At 38.4% G+C, this 26,788-nt stretch overlaps 2 protein-coding genes across 3 annotated transcripts; one reads left to right on the top strand and one right to left on the bottom strand.

Moving 5' to 3' along the window:
- The first annotated feature begins 6,393 nt into the window (after positions 1-6,393).
- Positions 6,394-7,468, top strand: LOC130072031 (alveolar macrophage chemotactic factor). Its single transcript, XM_056236907.1, has 4 exons — positions 6,394-6,543; positions 6,821-6,956; positions 7,170-7,253; positions 7,366-7,468. The coding sequence occupies exons 1-4, from the start codon at positions 6,480-6,482 to the stop codon at positions 7,406-7,408; spliced, it is 327 nt and encodes a 108-aa protein (XP_056092882.1). The 5' UTR covers positions 6,394-6,479; the 3' UTR covers positions 7,409-7,468.
- Positions 7,469-7,773: 305 nt separating this feature from the next.
- cnot6l (CCR4-NOT transcription complex, subunit 6-like) lies at positions 7,774-26,264 on the bottom strand. 2 transcript variants are annotated; one of them, XM_056236905.1, is made up of 13 exons: positions 26,125-26,264; positions 23,582-23,703; positions 23,116-23,302; positions 22,741-22,826; positions 22,569-22,658; positions 22,391-22,459; positions 22,149-22,306; positions 17,343-17,497; positions 17,110-17,261; positions 16,025-16,252; positions 15,148-15,350; positions 13,311-13,516; positions 7,774-8,352 (listed from the first exon to the last, which is right to left on the bottom strand). In XM_056236905.1, the coding sequence occupies exons 2-13, from the start codon at positions 23,691-23,693 to the stop codon at positions 8,334-8,336; spliced, it is 1,665 nt and encodes a 554-aa protein (XP_056092880.1). In that variant the 5' UTR covers positions 23,694-23,703; positions 26,125-26,264; the 3' UTR covers positions 7,774-8,333. The 2 variants fall into 2 exon arrangements, with proteins under 2 accessions (XP_056092880.1, XP_056092881.1); XM_056236906.1 differs by lacking the exon at positions 7,774-8,352 and having other exon boundaries at positions 12,473-13,516.
- Between the last annotated feature and the right edge of the window lie 524 nt (positions 26,265-26,788).

Here is a 26,788-nt window from a genome sequence, read left to right as displayed (position 1 = left end):
ATTAGGGACAAGAAAATGGATTATTTGTCAAATTCGAATGACGTTTTAGTCATTTATGACGGAATGAGTGAGTTTAATTTGTTGATTCATCGATCGTTAATCTTGTAAATGATTTAATCCACTGAACACTGCTGTGGTAATATAAAAACACTCTCCCAACAGCATACTGTTTCTTTTGAGCCTAATTCCTAGTCAAATTAAAATGATATTGTTGTATATATATCACTTCTGGTGGTATTTTGTATAGATATGGCCAGGCGTGCAGTCAACCAATAACATTAGAGCGACAGCACTACGAACGCCCACAAGCGACATCACAGTACAGAGACTAGCGACATGTAGCGACAAAATCGCTGGCGGTGTGAACGGGGCTTAAGGGTTGATCTAACTGGGAGGCCTCACGAGAGGCCTACGACCGTCTAACCAGACTCAGGAAGTCTGCGTACTCATAGTGACCCTCAGTGAGGGGAGCACATGGTCCGCCTGGTAGGCAAAGGCTGTAGGCAGGATAAAAAGAGGTTCCGGGAGGGAACCAGTAGCAGAGAATGAATACTTTAGTCGAGCCAGGGCATAAGCTTGCCTTCAGAAGCTGCCTGCTAAGGCCACTAGCTACCCAGCATCGCTGGGAAACCACTTACAGGGAGGCCCTGTGAGGCCTACTACCTGACAACCACCACATGTGGAAACTTCGCCTTCAGGGAGGCCTGGTGAGGCCTACTACCTGATAACCACCCTATGTGGGAACTCACCTTCAGCGAGGTTGGAAGAGGCCTACTACCTGATAGCAAGCTAAATAACTGGTTGCTATGAACCCTGAATCCGGGTGTCAATCCCAGGGCGGCCTGCTAAGGCCAGCCAGTCCTGGGGCTCAGCATCGGAGCGGCCTGTTAAAGCCGGCCTCCTGAAAGTCTTCTTATGTAAGAAACTACCTGCCACAAACCAGAGAGGTTGGGGACTGAGTTACATGGTGGCCTGCTAAGGCCAACCACCTGACAGTGGTCAAACCTATTTGGGTGATCGTAATCGGGGCTCGCCTCCAGAGAGGCCCACTGAGGCAAATTGTCTGATTGGCCAGTGACCCAGGGTCAGGAAGGCCTGCTAAAGTCAGAGCCATCTAGACTGCTGTTTGTATACCCGTCACTCGAGACTCACTTAGAAGATTAAAGAGGCCTACTAGGCCTGAAGCAAGCCAGTGCTGTCAGCCATCTTCACACTGCTGGGACTCACCTATCAGGGAGGCCTGGTCAGGCGTACACACTGATAGCAAGTCTATTTTGCTACAAACTATCACTGTTGGGAATACTAAACAGGGAACACTACCATATCACCCTGAAATTTAACAGGGTGCGGGCTCGCCAGCGGCTTTAGAGGTGACAGAACTTTTATCTGCGCCCAGCTGAGGGGAGTGGGGCTTGCTTGTAAGCCACCCACCTACAACCCGAAGCTCGAGCAGTAGCTCAGCGAGGTGAGTGGAGCCTATTCTGGCGGCCTGTACTCAGGACCAAAAGATGTCAGACAGTCCTATGGGCCGGACATAAGATCTATCTGAAGCTCCAGCGTCAGTCTATACTCCAAAACAAAACAAAAAAAATTTTTTGAGAGCGAGACCAACTACTCTACCCTGAGGTGGCTAATAGTCCGAGGGCTAACACAGGTGTGTGTAGAAAAAAAAAACAAGCGGTAGCATAAACATTCCCATTCTTCTTTCTAGAATGACGTTCTGCCACTTAACTCTCCGCTGATAACCTATTTCATATGAATGAGCGACGGCCTCAAATGCTCTCACCATGAGAGGAAGCCTAAGCTATAAACATAGTTTTACAACTAGAATGAGCGGTGGCACACCTCTTTATCTTACATATGACAACAAGGGAAGCCATCACATACTCACAAAAGAAGCCCATACAACTGGTGCTTCTCTCTACCGTTCTGGCCACCTAATATGGGAACTTCAGGGCCCTAATACCAACCATTTTTACCTTACCTTATGACATTGACATGACCCCATAACTCTATAAAGGGAACGAGGTCTGTAGAGAGATACATTTTAGTGTTAGTTGTACACAAAAATGACTCTTAAAGAAGACCAACTCGTGCGAAGTGAAGACTCACCAGACAGTTCTTTATGAACATGGGGTCTACCACCTTTACATGCCTGAAAGAGGCACTCTCACTAACCAACCCGAGGCGGGCCATCAGAACATGGGTTCTCACCATGGGCCCAGCCTCAGGCCTGATGTAAGAAGCGCCTGGAGAGTCGGGAAAGAGAGGAGAGGGCTAAGATATAATCATAAGATATGATCTATCACCGACGTTGTGTGCGTTTGTGCTGGATCACCTCTCCTACTCTACCTACTCCTCCACGGAGGCAGCGCAAGAGAGGCGACACTGGCTCTCTGGCCCTGTCTACGGTTCTCGGACCGTGATGGGCCAGGCCCTCCCATCTGTCTGGGCGTGGATACGGATCTCAGCGGTATACATGGTCCTAAATGCAGCTGAGCGCGCCTTCGCCTCTCTGAACTTTCCAACCACCACCTCCACAGAGGTGCAGAAAAGCTCAGAGGGCGAAACCGGCGAATCGAGGAGAAAGCATTTCTCTTTCTCCCCAATGTAGGCCAGGTTCAACCACAGATGTCTCTTCGTGGCCACTATCGCCGGCATCGACCGGCCGATCGCAGCAGCAGTCTGTTTGGTGGCCCGGAGTGTAAGATCTGTGGTGTGACGCAGCTCAGTAACCGCCTCAGGGGCCCCACCCCCTGGTCGAGATCCCCCAGCATATTGGCCTGGTATACCTGCAACACCGCCATGGTGTGCAGGGCAGCACCGGCCTGACCCGCTGGCGTGTATGCTCTGCCATTCAAACTGGCAGGGTTGGAGCTCTCCTATCGCCTCAACATCAGCGAGACTAGCCCGCTGTTGTCGGTGGATACGGGCAGAATATGGGTTCTTCCATGTCCTCTCGATCTCAATATGGAGCTCGGGAAGAAATGGAAGGCTCACCTGAGCTCACCTGAGCCATGGCAGCTGCAGCCTGTCCGCGGCGCGTTCCATAACACCAACCATGCTCAGCATACACGGGGCAGGGTGGCTGAGAAGATTCAGGATCTATTCTTTCTATCCGATTATCACCACCCTCATCAGCCATCTCCTGTTCGTCTGGAAGAGCACTCAATGCCAGACTATGTTCTCTTTTTTTATAGAAAAACTTTCATTATCCACCTGCAGCTCACCCTCGTCAGCCGCCGAATCGTCTGAGAGGATTACACCCCTCTCAAGGCGATCGGCGAGCTCCATCTGGGAACCCCATAACGCACGTCGCCGCTCTGCTTTAAAAAAAAAAATTAAGCGAGACCTGAGCCGCGAGGCCAGACGAGAGTGCAGCGTTCTCAAAGAAAAACGTTCACAACTTGCACAAGGCAGTTCCCTCGACCGTGCGCGCTCTTCCTTCCCAGACAGAAAACGCACAGTTTGTGTGTGTCACCCGGTGATTTCATAATTGAACCTGATTTTCATGCGCTTACAGATAGAACAGTCCCTGAAGACGAAAAGGGTGATTGTCATGTTTGCAAGGCGCCCTTTTATACTTCTAGCCAGGTTGCACGTTAATGAAGTCAGCGGCTGTCGCCGGTCAATGTGATTGCCGTGATTTGAAAGTGATTTCAGACACCTGTCACGCCAGAGGCGTTCCCCAAAGCGTCAATCGACGCAGTGCAAGTTTCCTTTCGAAAGGGAACAAATGTTCCTTTTGAAGTAAACAAAAGCAGATCAAAGCTTTGGCACCTACATTCTAAAATATATACGTGAGAGGATGTATATTTTCCTGGTTTATGTAGGCTTAAAAACAGGTAGGCAAAAAAGGTTACTGTAAAGGTGAAAGGCAATTTAAGGCCAAAAGATCTCTTGGGATCCAGAGACAAAAGTCAATACAGTTTTCATAATTAAACAAAACTTTGAAAAATCAGGGGGGAAAAACACCCCATACAAATATGTCCAAATGAAATTTGTCACGAGTATAAATAAGCACAAAAAGACGAATAGCTCAATTAAAACAATCCAAATCTTTAATCTAAAAATCCTCAGGAAACACATCCATTTAACCAAGATGAGACCGGAGAACTGAACAAAACAGGGAGTATATAGCCTATACACAGGCTATATTAGTTCATTAATAGAACGGAAGGTGAATGGAATCATTAATCAAGGGAACACACTAGTCACACAGACAAAAAACACAATGAAACTAAATCAAAACAGAACATGTTACATAATGGCACTTTTGCTATGTTATTTATTTATTTTTGCAATGGCACACAGAATATGGAAATCAAAAAATCTTTTCATATTCACATACTTATTTCTTTGGTTTACAGAACACACACACACACAAAAAAAAACCTGAATCTTTGTTAATTACAAACTGAAATCCTAAAATGGCTTGGACAGTATTGTTTGCACTGTAGATTTAATTAAATGTTCTTAAAGCTCTCCTCTGGCAGTTTGGCCTACTTTTCTTTTGTAAACTGCTCCAATTCAGATCCTTCCACTGATATTTACTTGGTTTTATATCTGTATTTATATCTGGTTTTTATATTGCTTGCCACATCAGAACTGGTTTGTTTTCAACCATTCCTGGAAGTTTTTTTTTTCTTTTTTGGAGGTTTACGGATATTTGTCTTGCTGACCGTTGATGCTGGGTGGATTTTTTAATGCTGGGTTCATGGTGCCTTTTCATTTACGGTAAGGTATAGAAATGCCCAAGCCAGCACTTGCTCAGAGCTGGGCAGTCTGAAAATAGATGGAATCTTTAGCTCGACAAAGGCAGCATTTTCTGTTCCCTTATTTTGCAGTTTCTGTCTGTTCAACAAGGCAGTTGTGTTTGTCAAACTATTTTAGTAAACAAGTTTCAGCAAAATTATCATCCACTTATTATTCATGCAGTACACTAAAATTCCCATCTTAAACAAAACGAGAATTTGAGTCTAAATTTGAGTGTAAGTTTGCTTTTTTTATCTGTAAAAATTTAGATAAATCCATTGTAAAGGGCACGTAGATATTATAAAAATAAAGCTTTATGCTTCTTCTGTCATACTTTTCTTCTGTGAACAATCATTATAAGACAAGTGTCCTAGTTACACGTTACATTACAGTACACTATAAATTATGCATAATTATATGCAACTAACTCTAGTCTAAACTAACCAAAAACCCACACTAACCATATAGTAGTACCTAATTATTACTCAGTACTTAAATGTATAATTACACTGTAACACTGACCCCTTAAAGTAAAGTGTAACCATTTATATTAACCATTTAATTTTAATATAAATAATATTTATTTTATGTGTATAAAATGTTTTACTGCTCCTGCCTTTTCTGCTGTTTAAATATATAGAGAAAGCGATTCAGATTCTGCTTGATATTAACAGTATTATAATGCACCAGACTAAAAACAAAAAGCTTTATTTTTCTGCCACAGTGAAATATCAGTCTTCAGATCCCAAAACACAAATGTCAGATGACAGTAATTGTTATGTACATTATATCTGGAGTGAAGTCAGTCAAGCACTAAAACATGTAACTGAAAGTATTTCAAATCTTTTCAAGAGAATGGAAACCATGCAGTTTCCAAAGTGAAACAGTGAAAGTCCTTTGCGGATAAAAGAGATTTTAAGACTGCACAATTGTGATAAGAAACATACAATATGAAAGGAACCAACTTTTAAAAAATGCTTTATATATGTGTGCATGCAGTTTCCCCCGAGAAATGTATAGGTATTTTCCCTAATTATTTTAATTTTATTATTGAGCTGTTTTAATCTTGTTACATTCAGGATGGAAGATAATTTTAGGCTATAAATGATTGTTCTGTTGACACTTTGAGTTTTTATTATTAATGAATTACAATAACTAATACAATAGAAAATAAAAAAAATACAAATGCTATTACAAAACGTGAATACAAAAGTCCATTGCCATGTGTTAATTATCACCAATGAGTTAACAAAATACACTAATGAGATTCAGAAGTAAATTTGGTTATACTGCATTTCAAGGTGTCCTTGTTGCAGTGTAATTACATTTAAGCAACCAAATTTAATTACTATAGGGTTAGGAATATGGTTTGCTTAAGGGTTAGGTGCATTATGCATAATTTACTGTAAGATGTGTAACAAGAACACTAAAATTAAGTGTTACAGTAAATTGATGTGAAACAAAGTCCTGAAAAAGAATAGAGGATGTAGAGCTTCAAAATAATATGCAATATATATATATATATAAAGTGAGACAGTATTATCTTTCCATCTCCTCTTAGAGTAAAGCTAGATCATTATTTTCCCCTGACAGCAAAATTTAAACTCATATGCATTTTTTTTCCACTCCTGTATCACTTCCTCTTTTGAGCATCAATATAAACTGTCCAGAAGACGCCTCTCGTCCCAGACCTGCTTCACTCCACGCCTGATCTCAGCCTCAACATGTCACTGAACTCATATTTACTGCTGGCAGCTATTGCAGTCTGCTGCTTCACAACCCACATGGGTAAGAGTCTAGAAAATAGAACCTGTTATATTTAATCATTTCATTTAAAATTTTATTGTATAATATTTATATGAATTGTGTATTAATTTAATACACAAAATGTGCATTAATTAATTTTGATCAAAAATGCCTATAAATATGGTGCTTTTAAAGTTTAAAGGTGGATGTACTTTATTGTTAAAAAATAAAAACTATTAGCATTAATTCTGCCTCAAATGATTCTGATCAAATGATTTTAATATTGTACTTTTGAGAAACATAATTCTAACTGTTTCAGCATTCCCAATGGATGGCTTTGCTACCAACAAGAAGTGTCAGTGTCTGGCCACCACCTCAGCCGTGATCCCACCTCGACTGTTCCAGAAGATTGAGATCCTGCCTCCAGGAGCACACTGTCGCAAAATCGAGATCTTGTGAGTCGTGATGTTTTGCCTCTATACGCTTCAATCACAGACATGGGGAAATGTGCATGGGGTGGGCATTTCCTCTGTTCTAACAAACCTCAGCGCTCTCGAAAATGCCTTACATTATTTGCACAGTTGCCCACGCAGCTCTCAGACAAATGTCACTTATAGCCCAGACAGATATTGTTGCATATAGTCATCAAATCTCTTTCAATTCTTTAGGATTACCAAAAAGGACAACAAAACAGTTTGCATAAACCCAGAAGCACGATGGATCAACAATATCATCTCAAAAGTAATGAGAAGGTAGGATGTCAACTCCCAAAATCGAAACGGTCTAATCTAGATTTGACCTTTTGTTTTTTTCTTTCTTTGCGTTGTCTAACTATCTTCTCCTTTTGTTTCTTTTTTTCTTTAGCAAAAGAGCTGTAAAGGAAACTGCTGTGCCCACCGCGGCATAAAGCAATGTGGTCAAGAACAACCACAAGAAAGATATTTTCCATTTTCTCAACTATTCCTTTCGTTTAGTGTGCAGAATGCTATACAGCCACACATTTATATGTTGTTATCGTAGGCTGCCTAAAAAAACTGTAATTATTATTTTGAAATAAAAATCTCACAACCTTCTTCCTTTTAAATGACATCTTTATTGCCTTTACGGTAGGACACTAGGACAGGACTTTCAGTTTGTTTTACAAATGGGCCACACATAGCACCATTTTCAGTTGCAAAACAACACAGATGAGCTTTGTATTTCAAATCATAACCATATGCGTTCATAGACTAAAAAAAAGAGAAAATTAGAAAACATGTATTCCTCAGTTGAGTCATTGAGAAAAGCCAATGATAAAGCCATCATCATGTTGGGAAATTGCTTTTTCCCCCTGCCAATTCCAGTCATTGTGTCTCAAGTTTATTAAAATGATGCTTTACATATGATCATGCAGGTCCTTCATTAATTAGAATTTCTCAACAAGACTGACCTCAATCCCCGATGCCACAGTCCACATTCAAGGAAAGACTTGCACTATATTCCACATGCATTTCTAACTAGTTTTAAAACACTGTGTGTTCAATCTGGATTAAAATAGCATGGCTAGTCAGACCCTTTTGTAATTGGAAATGTATATTCAGCTGGTTCAGTGGGAATTTCTGTGAGGGATACTGGATATGTTTTAAACATATACACACAATATAAGCCTCAGAAAACAAAACTACTGCTACCACAAAACCAGTGAAACAATGCAAAGCAAACTGACTTAGAACTGCTGACCATAACAGCGACATTATAACAGGATCACGGTCACTTTAGTAGTCAACATGTCTCTCTGGTGAAGAATAGAGATGGATGGATGGGTGGATGGAAGAAGGGATGCTGGTGCTGGCTCACTCTGTAAGCGTCTTGCTGCTGTAGAAAAGATGATTCAGACTAGGCACAGTTTGATCAAAGTGGAATGCTCTAATTGTGAATCATTTTCTGCAAAAGTGAATTCATAGGCTGATAAGACTCACATTTTTGTTCTTGTTGTGTTGGATGTTGCTTTTAGAAACTATGCAATGTCAAATATTGCTCATCATTTACTGATTAAATTAAGTTTTTGATGACCATCAGCTATTAAAAAATGTCAATGTGTTGTCTGTATCCAAACCAAATATGTAATTAAACTTTACAGGGATGGGAGTTAATCAGCGTGGTTATTGTTTTTGTTTTTCTCCAAAGTCCAATGGCAGTAAGTTATAAGTAACATGCAGCCCGAGGTGGACCGTAACACAGTACATTTACTTGAGTACTGAACTTAAGTTAAGTTTTTGAGTATCTGTACTTTACTGGAGTATTATTTTTTCGGAAAACTTTTTACTTTAACTTCACTATATTTGATTGAAAGACAAATATCGTACTTTTTACTCTACTACAATTCTGTCAAGGTTCTTGAGTGAAAAGTAGTAACGTCAGTCAGGGGATGATTTTGGTTGGAAAATAAAGCCGGGTTGACGTCAGAAGCCGACGAATTTTGTCATTGTTTTGGAGCACACTAGCTTATAGATAACAGTAAGTCTAACATATTCATACTAAAAGCTAAACAATTTTTTTAAATAGGCCACTGTTTGAGGGAACAGCCATTTGGGTGTCCGAAACCATTGTGGACGTTATTAAGTGCACTTATTCAATCTCACATTCAATCCCACTACTGGAACTGTGTTATAGAAATAAATTTGATATTGATATGAGGGTAGGTCGGCAGGCATAGATTCAGAGGCATAAGGTAAGTAGTACATACAACAATGCAACAATAATGAAACAATGCATTGACATTTACTTTTGATACTTAAATATTTTTAAAAACAAGTACTTCTGTACTTTGACTTTTGTAAAAAAAAATCGGTCTTAACAACTTTTACTTTTAATGGAGTAATATTTGACCAGTAGTATCTGTACTTTCACTCAAGTAAGGAAGTTGTGTACTTTGTCCACCTCTGCATGCAGCACACATAGTCCAACACCTCATAGTCAACTTTAGCACCTCTGACCTTTCTTCTTTTGAAGCTTTTTACTCATACCAGCTCCACACAGAACAAGGCACAGTCTGCTAAAGCATGGCGAGCTATAGCTTTGTCCAAGTAGTCATTGCGTGAGCCTGGATGTGTCTATTAGACAAGTACTTCCACCAACTTCCACTCCTCACAGGTTAAACATCATAAAATGCTCCAGGATTTTAACAACTTGCTTTAAAAAAAAATATATGATTGCTTGTTTGGACAAAAAAATATATTTTGGTTTATTAAAGTCTGAAAAAGTTTCAGACTTTAATAAACTTTAATAAATTAATTTAAAGTTTATTAAAGTCTTTTCCTCTGTCGCCATCTCTGTTCGAAATCTGCAATTGCAGTCATTCACGGAATTATCAACTTTACGTGAGTTGTACTTCGACACGGCACAGCGCGGATGAACACAATGTTTGAGGAGAATGTGCAGCTGTCAGTCGCCGCGCCGGTGTGGATACTGGCATTCAGAATCACAGATTATTCTTTTTGGAAGTATGACCAACATAAGAATTTTCACCGGAAAATGTCATTTGAACTAGTAAGAAACATCCACTTTTGTTCTGGCTCTGACATTGCAGTAAATCGCGCTGATTAAATCTAAAAATCGCTTATCATATCACGCAAAACCGTGCGAATTATACTTTGTTCTCAAATTGTTAATGTTAATTGCGTGACTACATGTAATGTCCTTCCGATATGTATCCATGTTTTCGCATGGGTCCGGTTGCAGTCTCTTTTTTTTCTGTAGCCACTCCGAAGTCCGAACGAAGTCTTTTGCATTTTACAGCGGGTGAGTCTCTAGTTGTCACTGGTGATTGTCGTTTGAACCTTTCTGGATCCGCCATCAAATTGATAAGTTTAATTATATCAAGTGCTGTGAGAAAAGGCTACAAAGCTCACACGCAACATAGCCTACTAGCCGAGACTCCTTCTTTATGTGTACAGATGTGACGTAATGACGCAAAGACATGCTCGAATCTCCCGCGGAAATCCACCAGTACCACTGGAATTAAAAACATTATTACAAGCTTACCATTTTGAATCGAGCTAAGGCAAGCAGATAGTTTTGAACACTGGCTGGTTATGTATTTTCTCAAATATGTATTTTGGATAATTTTTCAAAAAAGCTACGGACTGCAGCTTTAATGCTGGAATACACTACACAACTTCGATTTACAGAATGTACAAGTCAGCATAAGTTGCCTAAAGACAGAGAAAATCTGAATATCTGATTTCACAGAAAATTGCGTAGTGTATGATGGGGACGTATTCAGATTTTTTTAGCTTCAGACTATGATCCATCTATTTAAACATGTTTGATTTTTTTTTTCTCCTACATGTTTCTGCATGTTTGTGTTATTGTGAAAGTCTGTTATAATAGTATGTGATCCTCAGCCGTTTAGTGTATGATGCCCAGTTTTTTCTTTAACCATTTACAAAATTGGCAAGTGTATGATGATTGGTTTAAAATCTGTTCAGAATTAAAAAGTCATGTAGCCTTCATTTAAGTCATTCCAGTTTTAAGAGAAATTTAGTAAACCATAAATCAATGAGAACCATAAAAATGTAAATATAACAGGGAGATAAAACGGCCTCTTACAACAGAAATGCCCTTAAAGGGGTCATGACATGATTTCCATGAGGTCTTGTCATAATTTTAATAAAGGTTTTTTTTTTTTTGCACAAAAGAAATGTGGAAAAACAATTATTTTCAACCCTCATTCTGTAATTATCTGGTTTATATAATTATCTTTATATATATATATATATATATATATTATTGGCTAACATCATTGCACAGGAAACAGTATCAATGCCCACTTGCTATTGCACACGAGTAAGTGTTTATCCTTGTGAAATCTCTACAGAGATGCAAACGAGCCCACACTTTGTAACAAAACCTTCCCAAAGCCCTAAAATTATACTTGATTATTTTTTTGTCCAGAAAGCTTATTTCATTTAATTTTGATAATATTTTTTCAACATTTTTAATGCAGTATTTTTGGAGATTTTTTGTTATTTTTTATTTAATTTATCTTTAAATTACTAGAATTTATCAATAAATAAATAATAATTTAAGAAAATTCTTTCAACTTAAATTCAAAATAACTCGCATTCATTTTTTCTCATTTCCAACAAATCACAAAACGGCATTTATAAGTACAATATGAATTAACGTTCAATTTGTACCGATGCAGCTGACAAGCCATTAGCGTTGAAAAAAGCGTGAAACAACACGACAAAGCAGATTCTGCCTTCATTTACTCAACCTCATGTCATTTTTTTCTTCTGTGGAACACAAAAAAAAAAAAAGAAATTTCTCAGTGTTTTTGTCCATACAATGATCAAAAACGGATGTCAATGGTAACCAAACTGTTGGGTTACCACCAGCATGTTTTGTTTTTGCTCGACAGAAGAAATGATAGCTTTAGCGTTAGCTCTACCAGGAAGACTCAAATGCCACATCTTTTTATTTTTACTGGTCTGGCCAATCACTGATTGACACCTGAAGTATATAAGCACTGAACTCTCCGTTTTATGTTTGCAGTTGATGACGCTGACGTCCCACTTCATCGTCTCCACCGCCACCAGGTTGGCCCCTGTCCATCCATCGGGTGTAGGCGCTGCACCTGCCTTTATCTTCAGGCAGGATCAGCCGAATCTACATTCCCAAGGATTGGGACTAAGGACGGCGCCTACGCCAAATAACTTTTCTATACAACTAAACATGAATCGTAGCTCACTAACATCTGTTAATTCCTTACGGAATAAACAGCATGCAAACTTTCACCTGCCATCCGAGTCTTTAAGGTAGAAATAGTAATACAGAATTGAAAAAAACATGAGAGTGAGTAAATGATGGCAGAATTTTTGGGTGAACTATCCCTTACCCTCCTAGCTAGTCTTCTGTAGCAATAAATTGTACCAATAACACCAACCCTGCCAATCAAATATTCTTTTGAAATGCTCGTTTACATAAATGAGGCAGGGAGGACTTTGTATTGTGTAAATATACATCAGTACGGTGATGTGATTTCGATGTTGCAAGCAGCAAGAGAAAACAGCAAACATACACAGCTGGGTTATAATCAGTAGGGCTGGGATCCTCTTTGATAGTGTCAATTTTGGACTTAAAGAAATGTGTTGCATAATACTTTGCATTGCACTATGAAGGATTTTCGATTAAAACCAGATTAAAAATAGTTTTCCTCTTCATTATCTTAATGCAAATCCATCTTCTGGTAATGTCGAATAGGGAAGCTTGAATTTGAATCGGACAGGATGCAGTGAATATTTGATGTTGCACAATAAAGAGACAAATGTGGTTTTATTGAACTAGGGAAATTTACAAATCAGGTCATTTTTATTTGAATTCATTACACTTCCTTTGTCAAATTTATGAGATGTTGAAGGGGAATTTAAAAGATGCTGATCGAAACAAAGTCTTAATACTCGTGCTGACATTATTATGCTACACGATCTGTCTTCACATAATGTTACACATTTCTACCATCCATATACTGACACATGGCTTATAATCTCACATTCAGATTCAGACAAATGGATCAATTTCCCTGAAAGCAGCATTTGTTTTGTACCAAACAGAGAATCCCAACCCTAGTTTGGTATTAAGCTTTTGTTTCCAAGTTGGAAAATGTAATAATAAGATCATACAATCGTGTGCAAAGGTTAAAAAAAGGAACAAAGTAGGTGAGTACTTCACTCCTTAATGTGTGTGCCTATAGTTTTAGGGGCTCATGATTGGGGTTTGTCCATGATTTGGGGTTTAGGAGAGTGAGGGAAGGCGGGCTGCACTACCTGTGGACAGGCAGATGCAGCCCGTTGAGGGGGGGTAAAGGCGGGTGGTACTCCAGCTGAGCCAGGAGGGAAAAGTGATCGGAGGGGATGTGCGGGTGTGGGCAGCCGGTTATGTTGTTGTCCTTCAGCCACTGAGTCTCCAGTGGACCCAGAACCCCCAAAACACTCATATGTGTCTTAGAGAAGAAGACGTAGTCAATCACACCCTTCAAAAAAAGAAAAGGAAACAGGTTTTTAAAAAAGGGCACTAATCTCAATATGCAGCATGCCTCTAGAAATGGTAAATGCAACAAAAAAAAATTATAATTTGCGCTAATAATTTAAACTCAGGAGCCCAAAAGCAGCCAGTACCCTGGTTTCCATGCAATACAATAACAAAGCAAGATTCAATAACGAATGACTCCTATGAACCAAGTCTTTTTAAGAGTCGGTAAAAAGGTTGATGCTGCGTCCCAATTCGCATACTATCCGTCCTAAATAGTATTCGAAAATAGAATTAGTACGTCCCAAATCGTAGTATGTTGAAATGAGTGTTCCAAAGAGACCCGGATGGTCTACAATTTCCGGTCAGAATCCGAAGTGCAGATCGTTGCACACTTTAACGGCTGATATTGCCCACAACCCATCGCGCGTTGGACGAGGATTCGGTTAGAACTACAAACACAAGTGAAAAGTGTTCAAAAACTACAGACATGGAGGACACGTCAGTCCGACGGTTATGTAGAGAGGTTTAGATAAAGGGGTTTGAGTGATTAATTGTCAGTATCTAACCTGACGAAAATGTATTTATTCAATGTTGTCCACATTATATTGCATCTGCAGCAGCATTGTGAACTTTTGCAAAGATATGTTTAGCCATTAACTTTTAAAAGCATTTTTATATTCAAAATCCAAACACATGAGGAGAGTCTCGGCATGAAAGACCACGACTGGCAGATGAACGTGCTACAACATTTCTCTCCGAAACCGTAAGAAATTAACTTAGATTGAATGGAGGATTTTAACTGTGACGAGATGATTGACAGGGCAGTTTACGGTGACAGGATGCACGCAGCACGCGACAGATCTGTCCGTTAATGATGACGATGTCCCAAAGCTTGCCTACTCTTTTGCTACACACTCAAAAGTATGTACTTTTTCTTCACAAAAAGAGTACATACTTTTAGGGTGTAGTATAAGTAGGCGAATTGGGACGCAGCATGAGTTTTGAATCAGATTCACTTGGTCAGTGAATCATTCAGAGTCATTACTGACTCTCTTGACGTGAACCATGAGTCATTTTTTAAATGAACCAGGAACAATTATTGTGATGTTGTGAGACTATTTACTGACTCATATGACAATTAAAGATTCATAGAGTTTTGTTGTAATAAATGAAAAATGGTGTTCTATAATAAATAATGGTATTCTAAAGAAAATGAACAAGAAGCTATGAACTCAATGAATTAAAGCACATCTGAACAACCTCACTGACCTAATTCTGCAATTTGTCAATAAAAAAGATGTTTGGGTACAAAATGTTAAATTTTTTTAAATGGATGGATCCCAAGTCATTTTTTGCCATTTCTAGAGCCCTTACATACAAAATACCCAAGACCCTATATGATCTCTATTCCCATTTTGAGTAAAAAAAGGTGACTTAGTATAGTAATAACAGTAAATTATGCATAATTACAAGTAAATAACCCTAAACCAAACCCTAACCGTAATTGTATAGTAAATACATGTAGTTAATTAATATTACTCAGTACTTATTTGAGTAAGTACAATGCAACTATGTCACCTTAAAATAAAGTGTAACAAAAAAAAAATATCTCTGAATTATGAATCTCCTCACCTTGAAGTCATAAGTGTAGTTGGTGTAGGGCATGAGATTCCCTTCGTAGGCACTCTTCAGCTGGAAACTGTGCGTGATACTGCCATCAGGCTTGCCGTTTTTACCGTTGCAATTGAAGTTGGTTAAACAATCACTGTACCGCAGTTCCTTAAAGTCTTTGTGATTTTCTGCAACTCCACCACTACTCAGATATTCCACCACACCTGTGAGGAAAAGCCAGCAAACCTAGTGATGCCGAGGCAAGGGCTTCATGCCAAATCTGACTTAGGCAAAAGTTGATGTCATTATTTCTCTTAGCAATGTTCACACACAATTTTAAATTCTGTCATCATTTACTCACCTTCATGTCATCCCAAACCTGTTTGACATTTTTTTTCTTCTGTGGGACATAAAAGATGTTATTTTGCTAAATGTCTCAGTGATTTTTGTCAATACAATGGAAGTCAATGGTTAGCAACATTCTTCAAAATATCTTCTTTTATGTTCCACAGAATAAAGTAAGTCATATAGATTTGCAACGACATGAAGTAAATGATGACAGAATTTTAATTTTTGGATGAACTGTCCCTTTAATATCGTAGCAGATGGATGCAGTTTTAACCTAATGTAAGGAACGGAAAGGCCAATTTCCTATTTTATGTCTTCTGTGCTTGAAATTGTAGTTCATATTTCAGACGAGCCTTTTCAAAAGTTCACACTTATCACTTATTTAAATGAACCAGGGCAATAGCACCAGAGTTCATTTTATTCAAACCAAACATACCAAGTGTGAACACACCCTTAATAAGAACTGACTTACACAATACAGATTGCACATCTGTGTTCCCCATTCTTTCTAATAATTTATCTTTAATAAGCAGTTCCGAATATAACTCACCAGAGTCTGGGAGGGAGTTGAGGTCAGCACACAGGACGATAGGGATGGAGCTGGTGTCTGACGTGGGCGAGGCAGAGTTGATGGATCCCGAGGCCCTCTCAGCGATACTTTTTAGCTCAGACAGGAACATCATGGTCTGGATGAGCTTCACATCAGAGTACTCTGGATCCCAGTGCATGTGGGCATCAGCTACCAGCAGGAGCTGTTTCTCTGGAGGCTGCTTTAAACCTGCAATATAACACCACTAAAGCAAATGGGACGAAAATATTTCAATAAAGAGGAGGTAATGGAGCTGCCTCCTTTAATTACTGAGATTTGGAACTAAAATTCACTACGTAACATCTAAATAAGATCTTTTATTATCAAGGTCATTGAAACAAGAAAAACACAGTGAAAACAGGAAACTCTGTTTTGAAAGTGCAATCTATATCGCAATCATTTGAAAACACAAAATATTGTAAAATGATTTCACAGAAAAAAATTAAGAATATGCTGAGAACCAGGGTAAAGCACAACCAGGGTCTTATCTGAAACACTGCTGACACATGTAGTTTGATGAACAACTGAAGACTTTATGGCAGACCAAAAGACTGTTAAATGTGTCATATTTCAAAAGTATGCATGCTGAAGAAATTTCATTCAGCTGTATGAAGGACATGTAGTGTTATCATTGAAAAAACAACCTAGCAATAAATTCGACAACCACAGAATATAATTCTGTGAATCAGACCACCACATAACCCAACTTTTTTGGTTACAAAATTTTGACTGCCATAAATGGTTTAATTGAATTGTTTTATCTTCTAAAACATGCTATTATTGATGTTTTTTTAAGGTGTTTAACATCCAGGTAGCAATCAGTGTCTTATAGATGGATAACTGGATGGATGTATGGATGGATAAGGATTTTTGGCTTCTACTTTATTTTCAAAGACAGTAGTTATTATTGTCATCTCAGGTTTCTCACATTTTTAACTTTGAGATCTACTGCCATCTACAGGACGAGGCTAAACAGCAGCGTGTGAAGAAGAGGAAACCAGGAGCCATTTCATGTCAATTACAGAGTTATCATTCAATGTCCTTACCACTAGTAAATAGGTCTTCCTTCACTTCCAACAAGACAGCTACTCCAATGTTATCTTTGGTCATGACTCTGTTTAGCATAACCTCTGAGCCCTCTGAATTTGCCATGGCAACCTGATTGAACTCCACTGTGTTTTTCTGCACCAGAGCGAATCTAGAAAGTAATAAAGGAGCAAAAAATGAGCTGGATGTCAATTCACTTTAAACCTTGTAAAAGATGGAAGGGGTTACTCACTTCTCAGTCTTGAAGAAAACAGCACAGCCGTCCACATGTTTACGCTCCTGTTCTGACACGAGTTTGGCACGAGACTTTGGACAGAAAAAGCCATCATATCCACGCTCTTTCAGTGTTTCCAGAAAGAAAGTGTAGTACTGCTCTGTTTCCACCTCCTGCACATGCAGTTGGAGAATTAGAGCGAAGTGTAAACCACTGCAGATATCAAAAGTTTCAAAACTTGATATCAAACTTCAAGGAAAATCTATTGTTTCAATGCATATTTAATAATTTAGCTTTGTTTATTGTGGAAAAAACACATTTTCATTAACCATAATAGAAATTACAGACATGAGAGGTACACTACTATTCAAAGGTTGGGGGGGTCTGTAATAAAAAAAAAAAAAAAAAAAAACTTTTATCCAGCAAAGAAGATGCAAAAAACATCAAAAGTGACAATAACGTACTTTTACATTATTATAAAAGATTTATTTCAAATAAATGTTGTTCTTTTGAATTTTCTGCTCAAGGAATTCTGAAAAAAAGAAGAAAAAAAACGTACCACGGTTTCCACAAAAATATTAAACAGCACAACTGTTTTTAACATTGACAATTAGGGCCCAAGGCCTGAGGGAAAGGACCAATTGGTTTCCTAAACTAATATTTTTTTTACCTTTTGGGCACTTTTGGGGTCCAAAAGGAAACTTTGCACACACACATTAGAATAGTCAGCTATCAGGGCCGGGCACAAGATGCCATAGGGGGCTCTGTGGCACACCCTTGTATATTGTTGTATTTTAGGGGCTCTGTAGTGCACCCATTTTTACCTGCATTAACCAAATTTCATACACTTATAGATCTCATCAGGCCAAACAACTTTCATGCTCATCGTCATATGCCAGCCCAAAAGGAAGTCGGCTATTATGGGTTGTTTAAAAAATGCATGCTGTAGAATTTGATATACTCCTCCTAGGGGATTCAACCGATCATCACCAAACTCGGTCAGCATGAAGCCAAGACATTGAAGATAAAAAATTGGGAGCAGATATTTGATATTTCTAATGGTTTGGCAATGGCAAGCCAACAAATTTATGGTGAAAAAATGGAAACAGTGTTATATAACTTCTGCATACATTGACAGATTTTGTTGAAACTTCTGCTGCATGTTCGTTGTAGGAGGCCGATCACATTGATGTGACTATTGTGAGTCAAAGTCATAGCGCCACCAACAGGCAGCAGGAAGTATGTTACTTTCAAAATGCTAAGAAATCTCCCTTATTTTTACCCGATTTGCTTCAAACTTCATCGGAATAATGTCAAGACACTGCAGATGTACACCTGCTAAAGGATTATTGATATCTTGTATACTGTTGTCATCGCAACGCATCAAACGTTAATATTCTTTTTGGGTGTTTTTGAGACTTTTAGCATGCTTCAAATTGCATGAAACTCGACACACACACAGAGTTGTCAGCCAGTAAACATGGGTTAAAGCCTTAATAATGGGCATGTAGAAATGGCTAAGAAGCGCCAACTTTTAAGGGGGGGGGGGGGGGGGGGGGGGATTGTTGTCGCATCTAGCCGGACAACTTTCTAATTTACAGTCATTAGCTCAGATCAACAGGAAGTCAGCTATTTTTGTTTGAATGTGTATTTTTTTTTTTAATCAATCTCTAAATTTTGAACTACAACTCCAAAAGGCTTCATATGATTCACACCAAACTTTCTCAACATGATGTCAATATATTGATGATGCTAAATTGCGATTGGGTATTGGATATCTTGAACTGCGTTGCCAAGGTGAGGGATTAAATTAAGGACAAAAATAGAAACTGGAAGAGTCTCATATCATCTAAATAATAAATTATACACCATTTATTTGTATATAAAAAAACACATTTTAATCTTTTTTTTTATAATTAATGCATTATGTACAAGTTACAAATTGCAGATTTCGTGCTATCTGGTTGAAATAAATAAATAAAATAAAATGAAATACACAGTATAACCACTAGATGGACTATTTTTAAACAGGGTAGATCAAACTCTTGTTGCTGAGAACAGCGTTTTTTAGACATAATTAATTACTTTCATTAGCTATTGTATTTGGAATTTTGGATATATACTTAGATATTATGAAAGACTACTTTTTTTGTTGTGCGTTTTACTTTTGACAAGCAGTTTAGAATAAAACACATTTTTTTAGTTTGTTTAAAATGTTTCTGGGTAAACAGTCTCCAACTCTCTCTCTCTCTCTCTCTCCCTCTCCCTCTCCCTCTCCCTCTCCCTCTCCCTCTCTCTCTCTCTCTCCCTCTCTCTCCCTCTCTCTCTCCCTCTCCCTCTCTCTCTCTCTCTCTCTCTCTCTCTCTCTCTCTCTCTCTCTCTCTCTCCCTCTCTCTCTCTCCCTCTCTCTCCCTCTCTCTCTCCCTCCCTCTCCCTCTCTCTCTCTCTCTCTCTCTCTCTCTCTCTCTCTCTCTCTCTCTCTCTCTCTCTCTCTCTCTCTCTGCCATTAAACAGTTACTTAAAACATCCTGTCTTTATGTTGTATCTACATTCATTTGGAGATTAACAGTGAAATTATTACATTATAAAATATATTAAAAACAAGCTATCTTGTGCAATTATAACAAATTGATCCCAATATAAAAACACAAATACACTGAGTGAGCAAAAATTTAGGTGAGATTCGCAATGCAAATTGAGCAATGTTTATATATGAATAAAATCCTTGGTATTGAAAATCGATACATTTCTAGGTATAGTATCAGATTAGTTTCGTGACAACACTAGTGTAGGGTGCCACAATTTTTTTTTTTTTTTTTTTTTACAATTTTCAAAGGGTGCCGTGACTGAAAAAAGGTTGGAAAACACTGGTTTAGAGTTTAAAGAGGTCCTATTATGCTTTTTCACTTTTTCAACTTAAGTTAGCGTGTAATGTTGCAGTTTGAGCATAAAAAGATCTGGAAGGTTAAAAAGCTCAGTTCACTCTACAGGGAGATGTTTTATTTTAACAGAATCCACTTTTCAAGAACTACAACGAACTAACACTATTTTTCCGGGCTTTATGAAGTCATAATGTTCCTCATTTAAATAATCATTGTGCCCACGAAATACAGAAACGCCTGGATGAGTTGCTGCTATGTCAACGAGACGCTGTTTTTTTCCACATCTCATTTGTTTGACCTTCCAAAGGCGGATGAACTTAGAATGGGTAACATTTATTTTAAACACTATTCCTGAACATTATATGTTTATCTGTGCGCTGCACATTTTACGGAGAACACCTTCCAGAACCACGATGCAGGCTACACACAAAAGCTTCTCCTGAAATGAATCAGTTTCCACTTTGCTGGGACAATCTGTTGTTTGTGACTTGTAAGTATGTCTTATTATTTGAAGTTGCGTTTTCTACAGTTCTAATAATAAGTTTTATGTTGTTGCTACTGGCCTGCTAGCCAACATTAGTGTTGATATAGTGTTGTTTACTATAGCTTTTGTAAGGCTGTTCACCGCACCTTAGGAAAATTAACCATGTTTTTTGTGATCGATTACTGTTTGTATAACTATAGTTTTCTGACAAATTTTATTATAAAAAAAATATTAAATGGTGAATAACATCGTACCTACAGTATAATGTACAAGAAAAACATTGCACTCTGAAATGTCCTGTGAAATTCGTGCTTGGAAAGTCCGTGCATGAAATCCGTTCTGGATGCTCTTCGTTTGTTAACCGAATCGGTTTTTAAATTGCTGCCATCCTTTATTTTTACACGTGACTAGAGCAGAACTCGCGGTTATGGAGGGGCATTTCCTGAACACACGCTAAGCGCTGCCAATCACAACACACTAGGCCAGCTAACCAATCACAGCACATTTCGTATTTCAGAAGGAGGGGGTTCATTGAATCCGGAACTAAACAATGCGTTCAGGACAGACTGGGTAGAGAGCTGTAATAATGTAAAATATGTGCATTTTTTTATTGTTTTTTTGAACAATCAAGCATGAAAGCATATTCTAGTACACCCCCAAAAAAAGTTCTTCGTTAAAGGGCATAATAGGACCTGTTTAACCCATTCATTGCTGTGTGCTTTTGCCCGCGTTAATGGATAAGAAATATCTCAGGCCTTGTCTTTTTCTATTAATTTGAATAACAAAATAAAGGCATAGATCCAGTTCATTTGTAGTTGTCAATGACAACATAGTTTTATATAATTCGTTTTAATAATTAGGTTAATAAAAATATAAAAAGACCTTAAGGGAAATACTTCTGGACTTAAAAAAATGTAAGCTGCAAAGATAACTTCGAACTCATTTGAAAGTGACCTATAACATCCTATGACAAATTTAAATGGAATGTGGCTGTTGTGGTTCATGGTCATAGTGGCTCCAGCTGTCTGCAGTAAATGTGGCGTATTCAAATAATTTTGACGTGGTTCTTTTATATTTACCCGCTTTAAATGCACATTGCCCGCCGTGCACAGTTGTCCTAAAGCCACTAGGGTGGCGGTGGCACCGGTGCTTGGGCATATTATTGCTACTTGCAGCTATATTACTTAGAAATGTTCCTTTAGCACCAAATCTGCATATTAGACTGATTTCTGAAGGGTCATGTGACACATAAGACTGTAATGTAATGAAGTAAATCAGCTTTACTTACTTTAAATTACATATTAAATTATATTAAAATACAATACAGTCATATTAAACTCTATTTCACAATATTACTGTTTCAAAGACTTCTTTCAAAGACCCCAACCTTTTGGACAGTAGTGTACATTTTGCTAATTTTAATTGAGATTTTGTGAGCTTCATATTGTGGATATGCACCTGCAGGCTGATGATGTCAGCGTCACAGTTAGTGATCTCCTCCATGATGCCCTTCTTCCTGTACTCCCAGTTAAGGGCCCATGAGGGACAATAGCCGTACAACTGCCTTGTTGCATACTTGTCACAGAGCACATTGTAGCACATCACTGTGAACACAGCTTGAGAACACAGAGATTTAATATTAGCTTTGCGGTTGCTAAATCAGGCTTTTCAAAAGCCTGTGACGGGATGCAACTATGTACCTGTGGGCATCATTTGGTCTCGCTCCCTCAAAGTGATCCAAGGTCTTTGGGGAAGTTGTTCAGGGTGGACTAATTTTGGGAGGGGAAATAGTTGAAGTAAGTCAAATGAATAACTTAATTAAATGAATAACATGTGTACTGTATTAATAAGCCACTTTGTACCTGTGTCCGTTATTACCTGCAAGATTGTCAAGCATGTAATTCAATAACTTCCTTGTTCCATCAGGCTCCTGATACAGGTTGAGTATATCCTGGGACAATGGATTACCTGCAAAAGAAATATTGTTTTTAGGCCTAATTCAAAAATTGCATGTTTGTTTTGCACACATAACCCTTAAAAAAAGCTTCACCTTTGAGGCCGAGGGTTTGCAACTGGAACAGCCGACCAAGTTCATAAGGCAAAACTCGTAAACAATTGTTGTTCAAAAGCAATTCCCTTGAAATACACACAGTAAAAAACATGTTACCATGTTTAGTGTAACTGAATAAAATCGTTCAAAGTGAACTACACAAAGGTCTATTGATTAAACATTTTAGCTTAAATAGAGTAATAAGCCCTCTGAGTCACATCCTAATTCTATTTTTATACATTTTGCCTATTTTAAATGGAAACAAAACAATTTAGTGTTCTTAATGACTATTGTTTTTAAGAACCTGCATGTGCTGAGAGGCTGCATTCAGTCTGACAGGACCTCATAGAGACGGACCGATTTGTTAAAACGCACCTGAGAGTCACCATGTTGCCAAGTTCTGCTGGCAGGCTGCGCAGTTTGTTGGAGGACAGGTTCAGGTAGACGAGATGGGGCAGCTTTGCGATTTCAGGGGGAATCCGGCTCAGGTTGTTGTTGTTGATGTGGAGAGCAGTCAGGTGGGTCAGCGTCCATAGTGAACTGCTCAGGCTTCTGACTCGCCCTGTAACACAGGAGCACAGACAGAGTTTGTGACAAACTTTTTTTCACCAAATATCCCAGAGAACACACAAACACTGATAAATCTTCAGCACTAGAAGTCACTTTGGAAAAAAAATACTTTTTTAGTAGTTCAGTATAAGTAGGTTTTCATGTTTCACTTAAGTGGTTTATTCATTCATCATTTATCTTGTCAGTGTTCCTTCAGTGGCACATTTTTTTAAAATAAGTTGATTTTATGAGTTGAGGAATAAGATTGACGAAGTGAGGAATAATAACTAACCAGAAATCTCCAACTCGGTCCAGTATGATTTCTTCCCACTGGCCGCTTCCTCGGCTGACATGATGGTGTATAATCTGCGTGGGTCTGGAGGATCATATTTTTCCTTTGGCATGCCTGTTAATCTGAAAATTCATGCAGAAAATATATGATTCGTCACTATTTCTCTTACTTACAGTATGTCATTTTCTCAAAAAACAAATATTTGTATGAATTTGTATATTTGTATGAATCATAAGAAACTGATAGAAAGTTGAAAGTCTGATCTATGAGTCAGCTGGCAGTTTAACTGTAATCTCAATGCCGTGAGAGTGGCCCTGTCCCAAATGGCACCCTAAGCACTCACAGTCTTCCTACGAGTCCACACTTTCACCATGTAAAGTCTGCTGCAGAGGTCGCATCAGTGCAGGCTCGGCAAAAGTGCGCATCGAGGGCGAATATCGACCGCAAAGGGGGTGCTCGTGAGCACCTATCTGAAACCTAAAATGACAAAGTCTCATGGACTTAACGGACACGTGCACGTGCACGCGGCAGCCATTGTAAGTCCACAAGACCGAAAGTGCATTTGAAGTGTGCCATTTGGGCCAGGGCCAGTGACTCCCTCTAAGGCCTCAGACCAAACTGACCGCCCTTAGACACACTAACATTATGTAAGTACATGATGTAAATCAGACAACAAACAAGCCCTTATACTTGCGCAAATAAAACCTTTTTCTGACAATGGTTAAGAATTGCTTAAGGTGATTTTAAAATAAAGCTTAAGAAAAACACTATGTAGTCAGTCACTAAGGTTGTAAAATATCGACATATCATCTACACTACAGGTCAACAGTTTGGGGTCGGTAAGATTTTTTAAATGTTTTTGAAATATGTCTCTTATTCTCTCCAAAGGTAAAACCAATACTGTGAAATATTACAATTTAAAATAACTGTTTTCAGTTTTAATACATTTTAAAATGTAAGTTATTCCAGTGATGGTAAAGCTGTATTTTCAGCATCATTACTCCAGTCTTCAGTGTCACATGAACCCTCAGAAATCATTCTAATATGCTGATTTGGTGCTCAAGAAACATTTCTTATTATAAGTGTTGAAAATGATTTTGTTGCTAAACCAGGATACATTTATTCAGGATTCTTTGATGAATAGAAAGTTAAAAAGAACAGCATTTATTTGAAATAGAAACCTTTTGTAACATTATAAATATCTTACTGTCACTTTTGATCATTTTAATATATCCTTAAAAGTATTAATTCCTTTAAAAAAATGCTTAATGACCCCAAACTTTTAAATAATATATTCTAAAATACAAACCAGCGTGAGCAATCCTGAGTGCTTACTGAGAGACAGACACCTGATGTTTACACTGAAATGTTTGAGTAGTTGATACAGTATCTCTCATGCTGAGCCAAAACATTATGGCAATCTAGGGCACTGACAGAGTTTAACTTAGTTGAACTTTGGAGACGTCGCAGAAGTTTCTTATCAATCCCTTTTAGCTGTAAAAAGTTGAAAGCAAAAGAGCACTTTCACATAAGACACTATTAATAGGTAGAACCACCAGCAAGAGCTTTTGAACAGGCCCTTATTTGTCTTGTATAGAAAGAACATGCGCCGCGCTGTAATCATTCAGTCGCAGCTGTTACACACAAAAGCACACTGCCAAACTCTGTTCTTTTTTTTTTTTTTACATGCAGAACTTCAAACACTTTATTAATTTTACTGGACTCTGGACTAGATATCATATATCAGTTTGTCACACAGACCATCATATTGCACAGCAACCGTATGTCTCACTTCTCTCATCAACATTGCATATTGCTGCTGTCAGTACTACTGCATATATTCACTAGATGAAATACACCCCTACATATGCAGGAGTTCTGATATATATATATATATATATAATTATTTATTTTATATTACATGTACTTTATGTGTACACTGTGCATACTGTTCAATGTGTGTATTGTGAGTTCTGTCACTCAACCGCTGTGTCATGTCATGTGACATAAAAAGTTATTTGACTGAACACTATGGCGTTTAATATGCAAACTAACGCTGGGTCACGATAATGACAGCTGTGGCGTTACGTAACTTGCTCTTTGAAATTACTAAGTAACTTCCATGAATTTGTCAACCACTCAAACGGCGGGGTTTGTGTTATGTAAGGCTATTATTATTAGCTATTCTTGCCATGTCAAAAAAATGTGTGGCCTGGGTGATTTAAGTTAACGTTACATGAAATAAGTTTTGTTGGAGAGCAGACAACCATAACATGAAAAGCAGCAGCAGATCATCTGGCTGTGCCACCAATTCAGACATTCCTTGTCATCACCAAATACGGTCATATATAAATCAGGAGAATCTGTGGCGTGTAATAGGTTGAAACACTGTTCTCTCGTGTTTATTAAGTTACAGAACACACCTTCTCCTCGTCTGATCTTCTGGAGGTAGAGCTGCCTGGAGAGACGTCAGGCATATTTGACACCCAACAATATACACAACAGAAAATCAGCACGCCGGAATGCAGGACGTAGACTCTTACCTGCATTCGGGAGGTGGGAGAGGAGCTGCTGGTGTGATATGATCAGAGACATACAGACAAACTGTGACCGATACTCATCCTGAGAGTCGGGCAGAAGGAAGGACAACACTCTGAGCTTCCGCTCCAGTCAACGGTCCCCTTACAACGAGCGATAGGAAGTCCGACTCATTTATGCGAATCGGTTCTTTCGAACAGTTAACTTTAAAAGAATCGGTCCAAACAACAAGATTTGGCTATTATTTACGACATCACGTGGTCCCAACGTCAGACATTCCACAAGGTCTAATAAAAAAAAAAACATTCCATAAAGTGGTCATAATATTTGGTTGTTTATTAATTTTATATGTAGTTCATATATTCGTTTTCATCAACTTTTTGTCTTTTTATACGTAATAAAACGTTATGATTGATTTCGTAAGTTATTTGGTTTACTTTTCACCCCGTTAGTCAAACCCTCCGTTCGCCCCAAATGCTCTCGGTTCTCAAAGTGTGAATCGAACAGGTCGGAAAGGTGATTCTCCGTTCAATAATTGGTGAATCGAGAACCAACGATTCATTAACAAGTAGTTCGGATCAATCGATTCATTGATTCATCCGCCTCAAAGAACGATTCGTGCAATTTTACTCACACAACCTCTCTAAAAATACAGCTTACCTGCAGTGA

This window comes from Rhinichthys klamathensis, unplaced genomic scaffold (assembly GCF_029890125.1).
Source record: "Rhinichthys klamathensis goyatoka isolate OS25496 unplaced genomic scaffold, OSU_Roscu_1.1 h1tg000473l_1, whole genome shotgun sequence".
NCBI lineage: Eukaryota > Metazoa > Chordata > Actinopteri > Cypriniformes > Leuciscidae > Rhinichthys > Rhinichthys klamathensis.
This window is presented reverse-complemented; position numbering and strand designations above follow the sequence as displayed.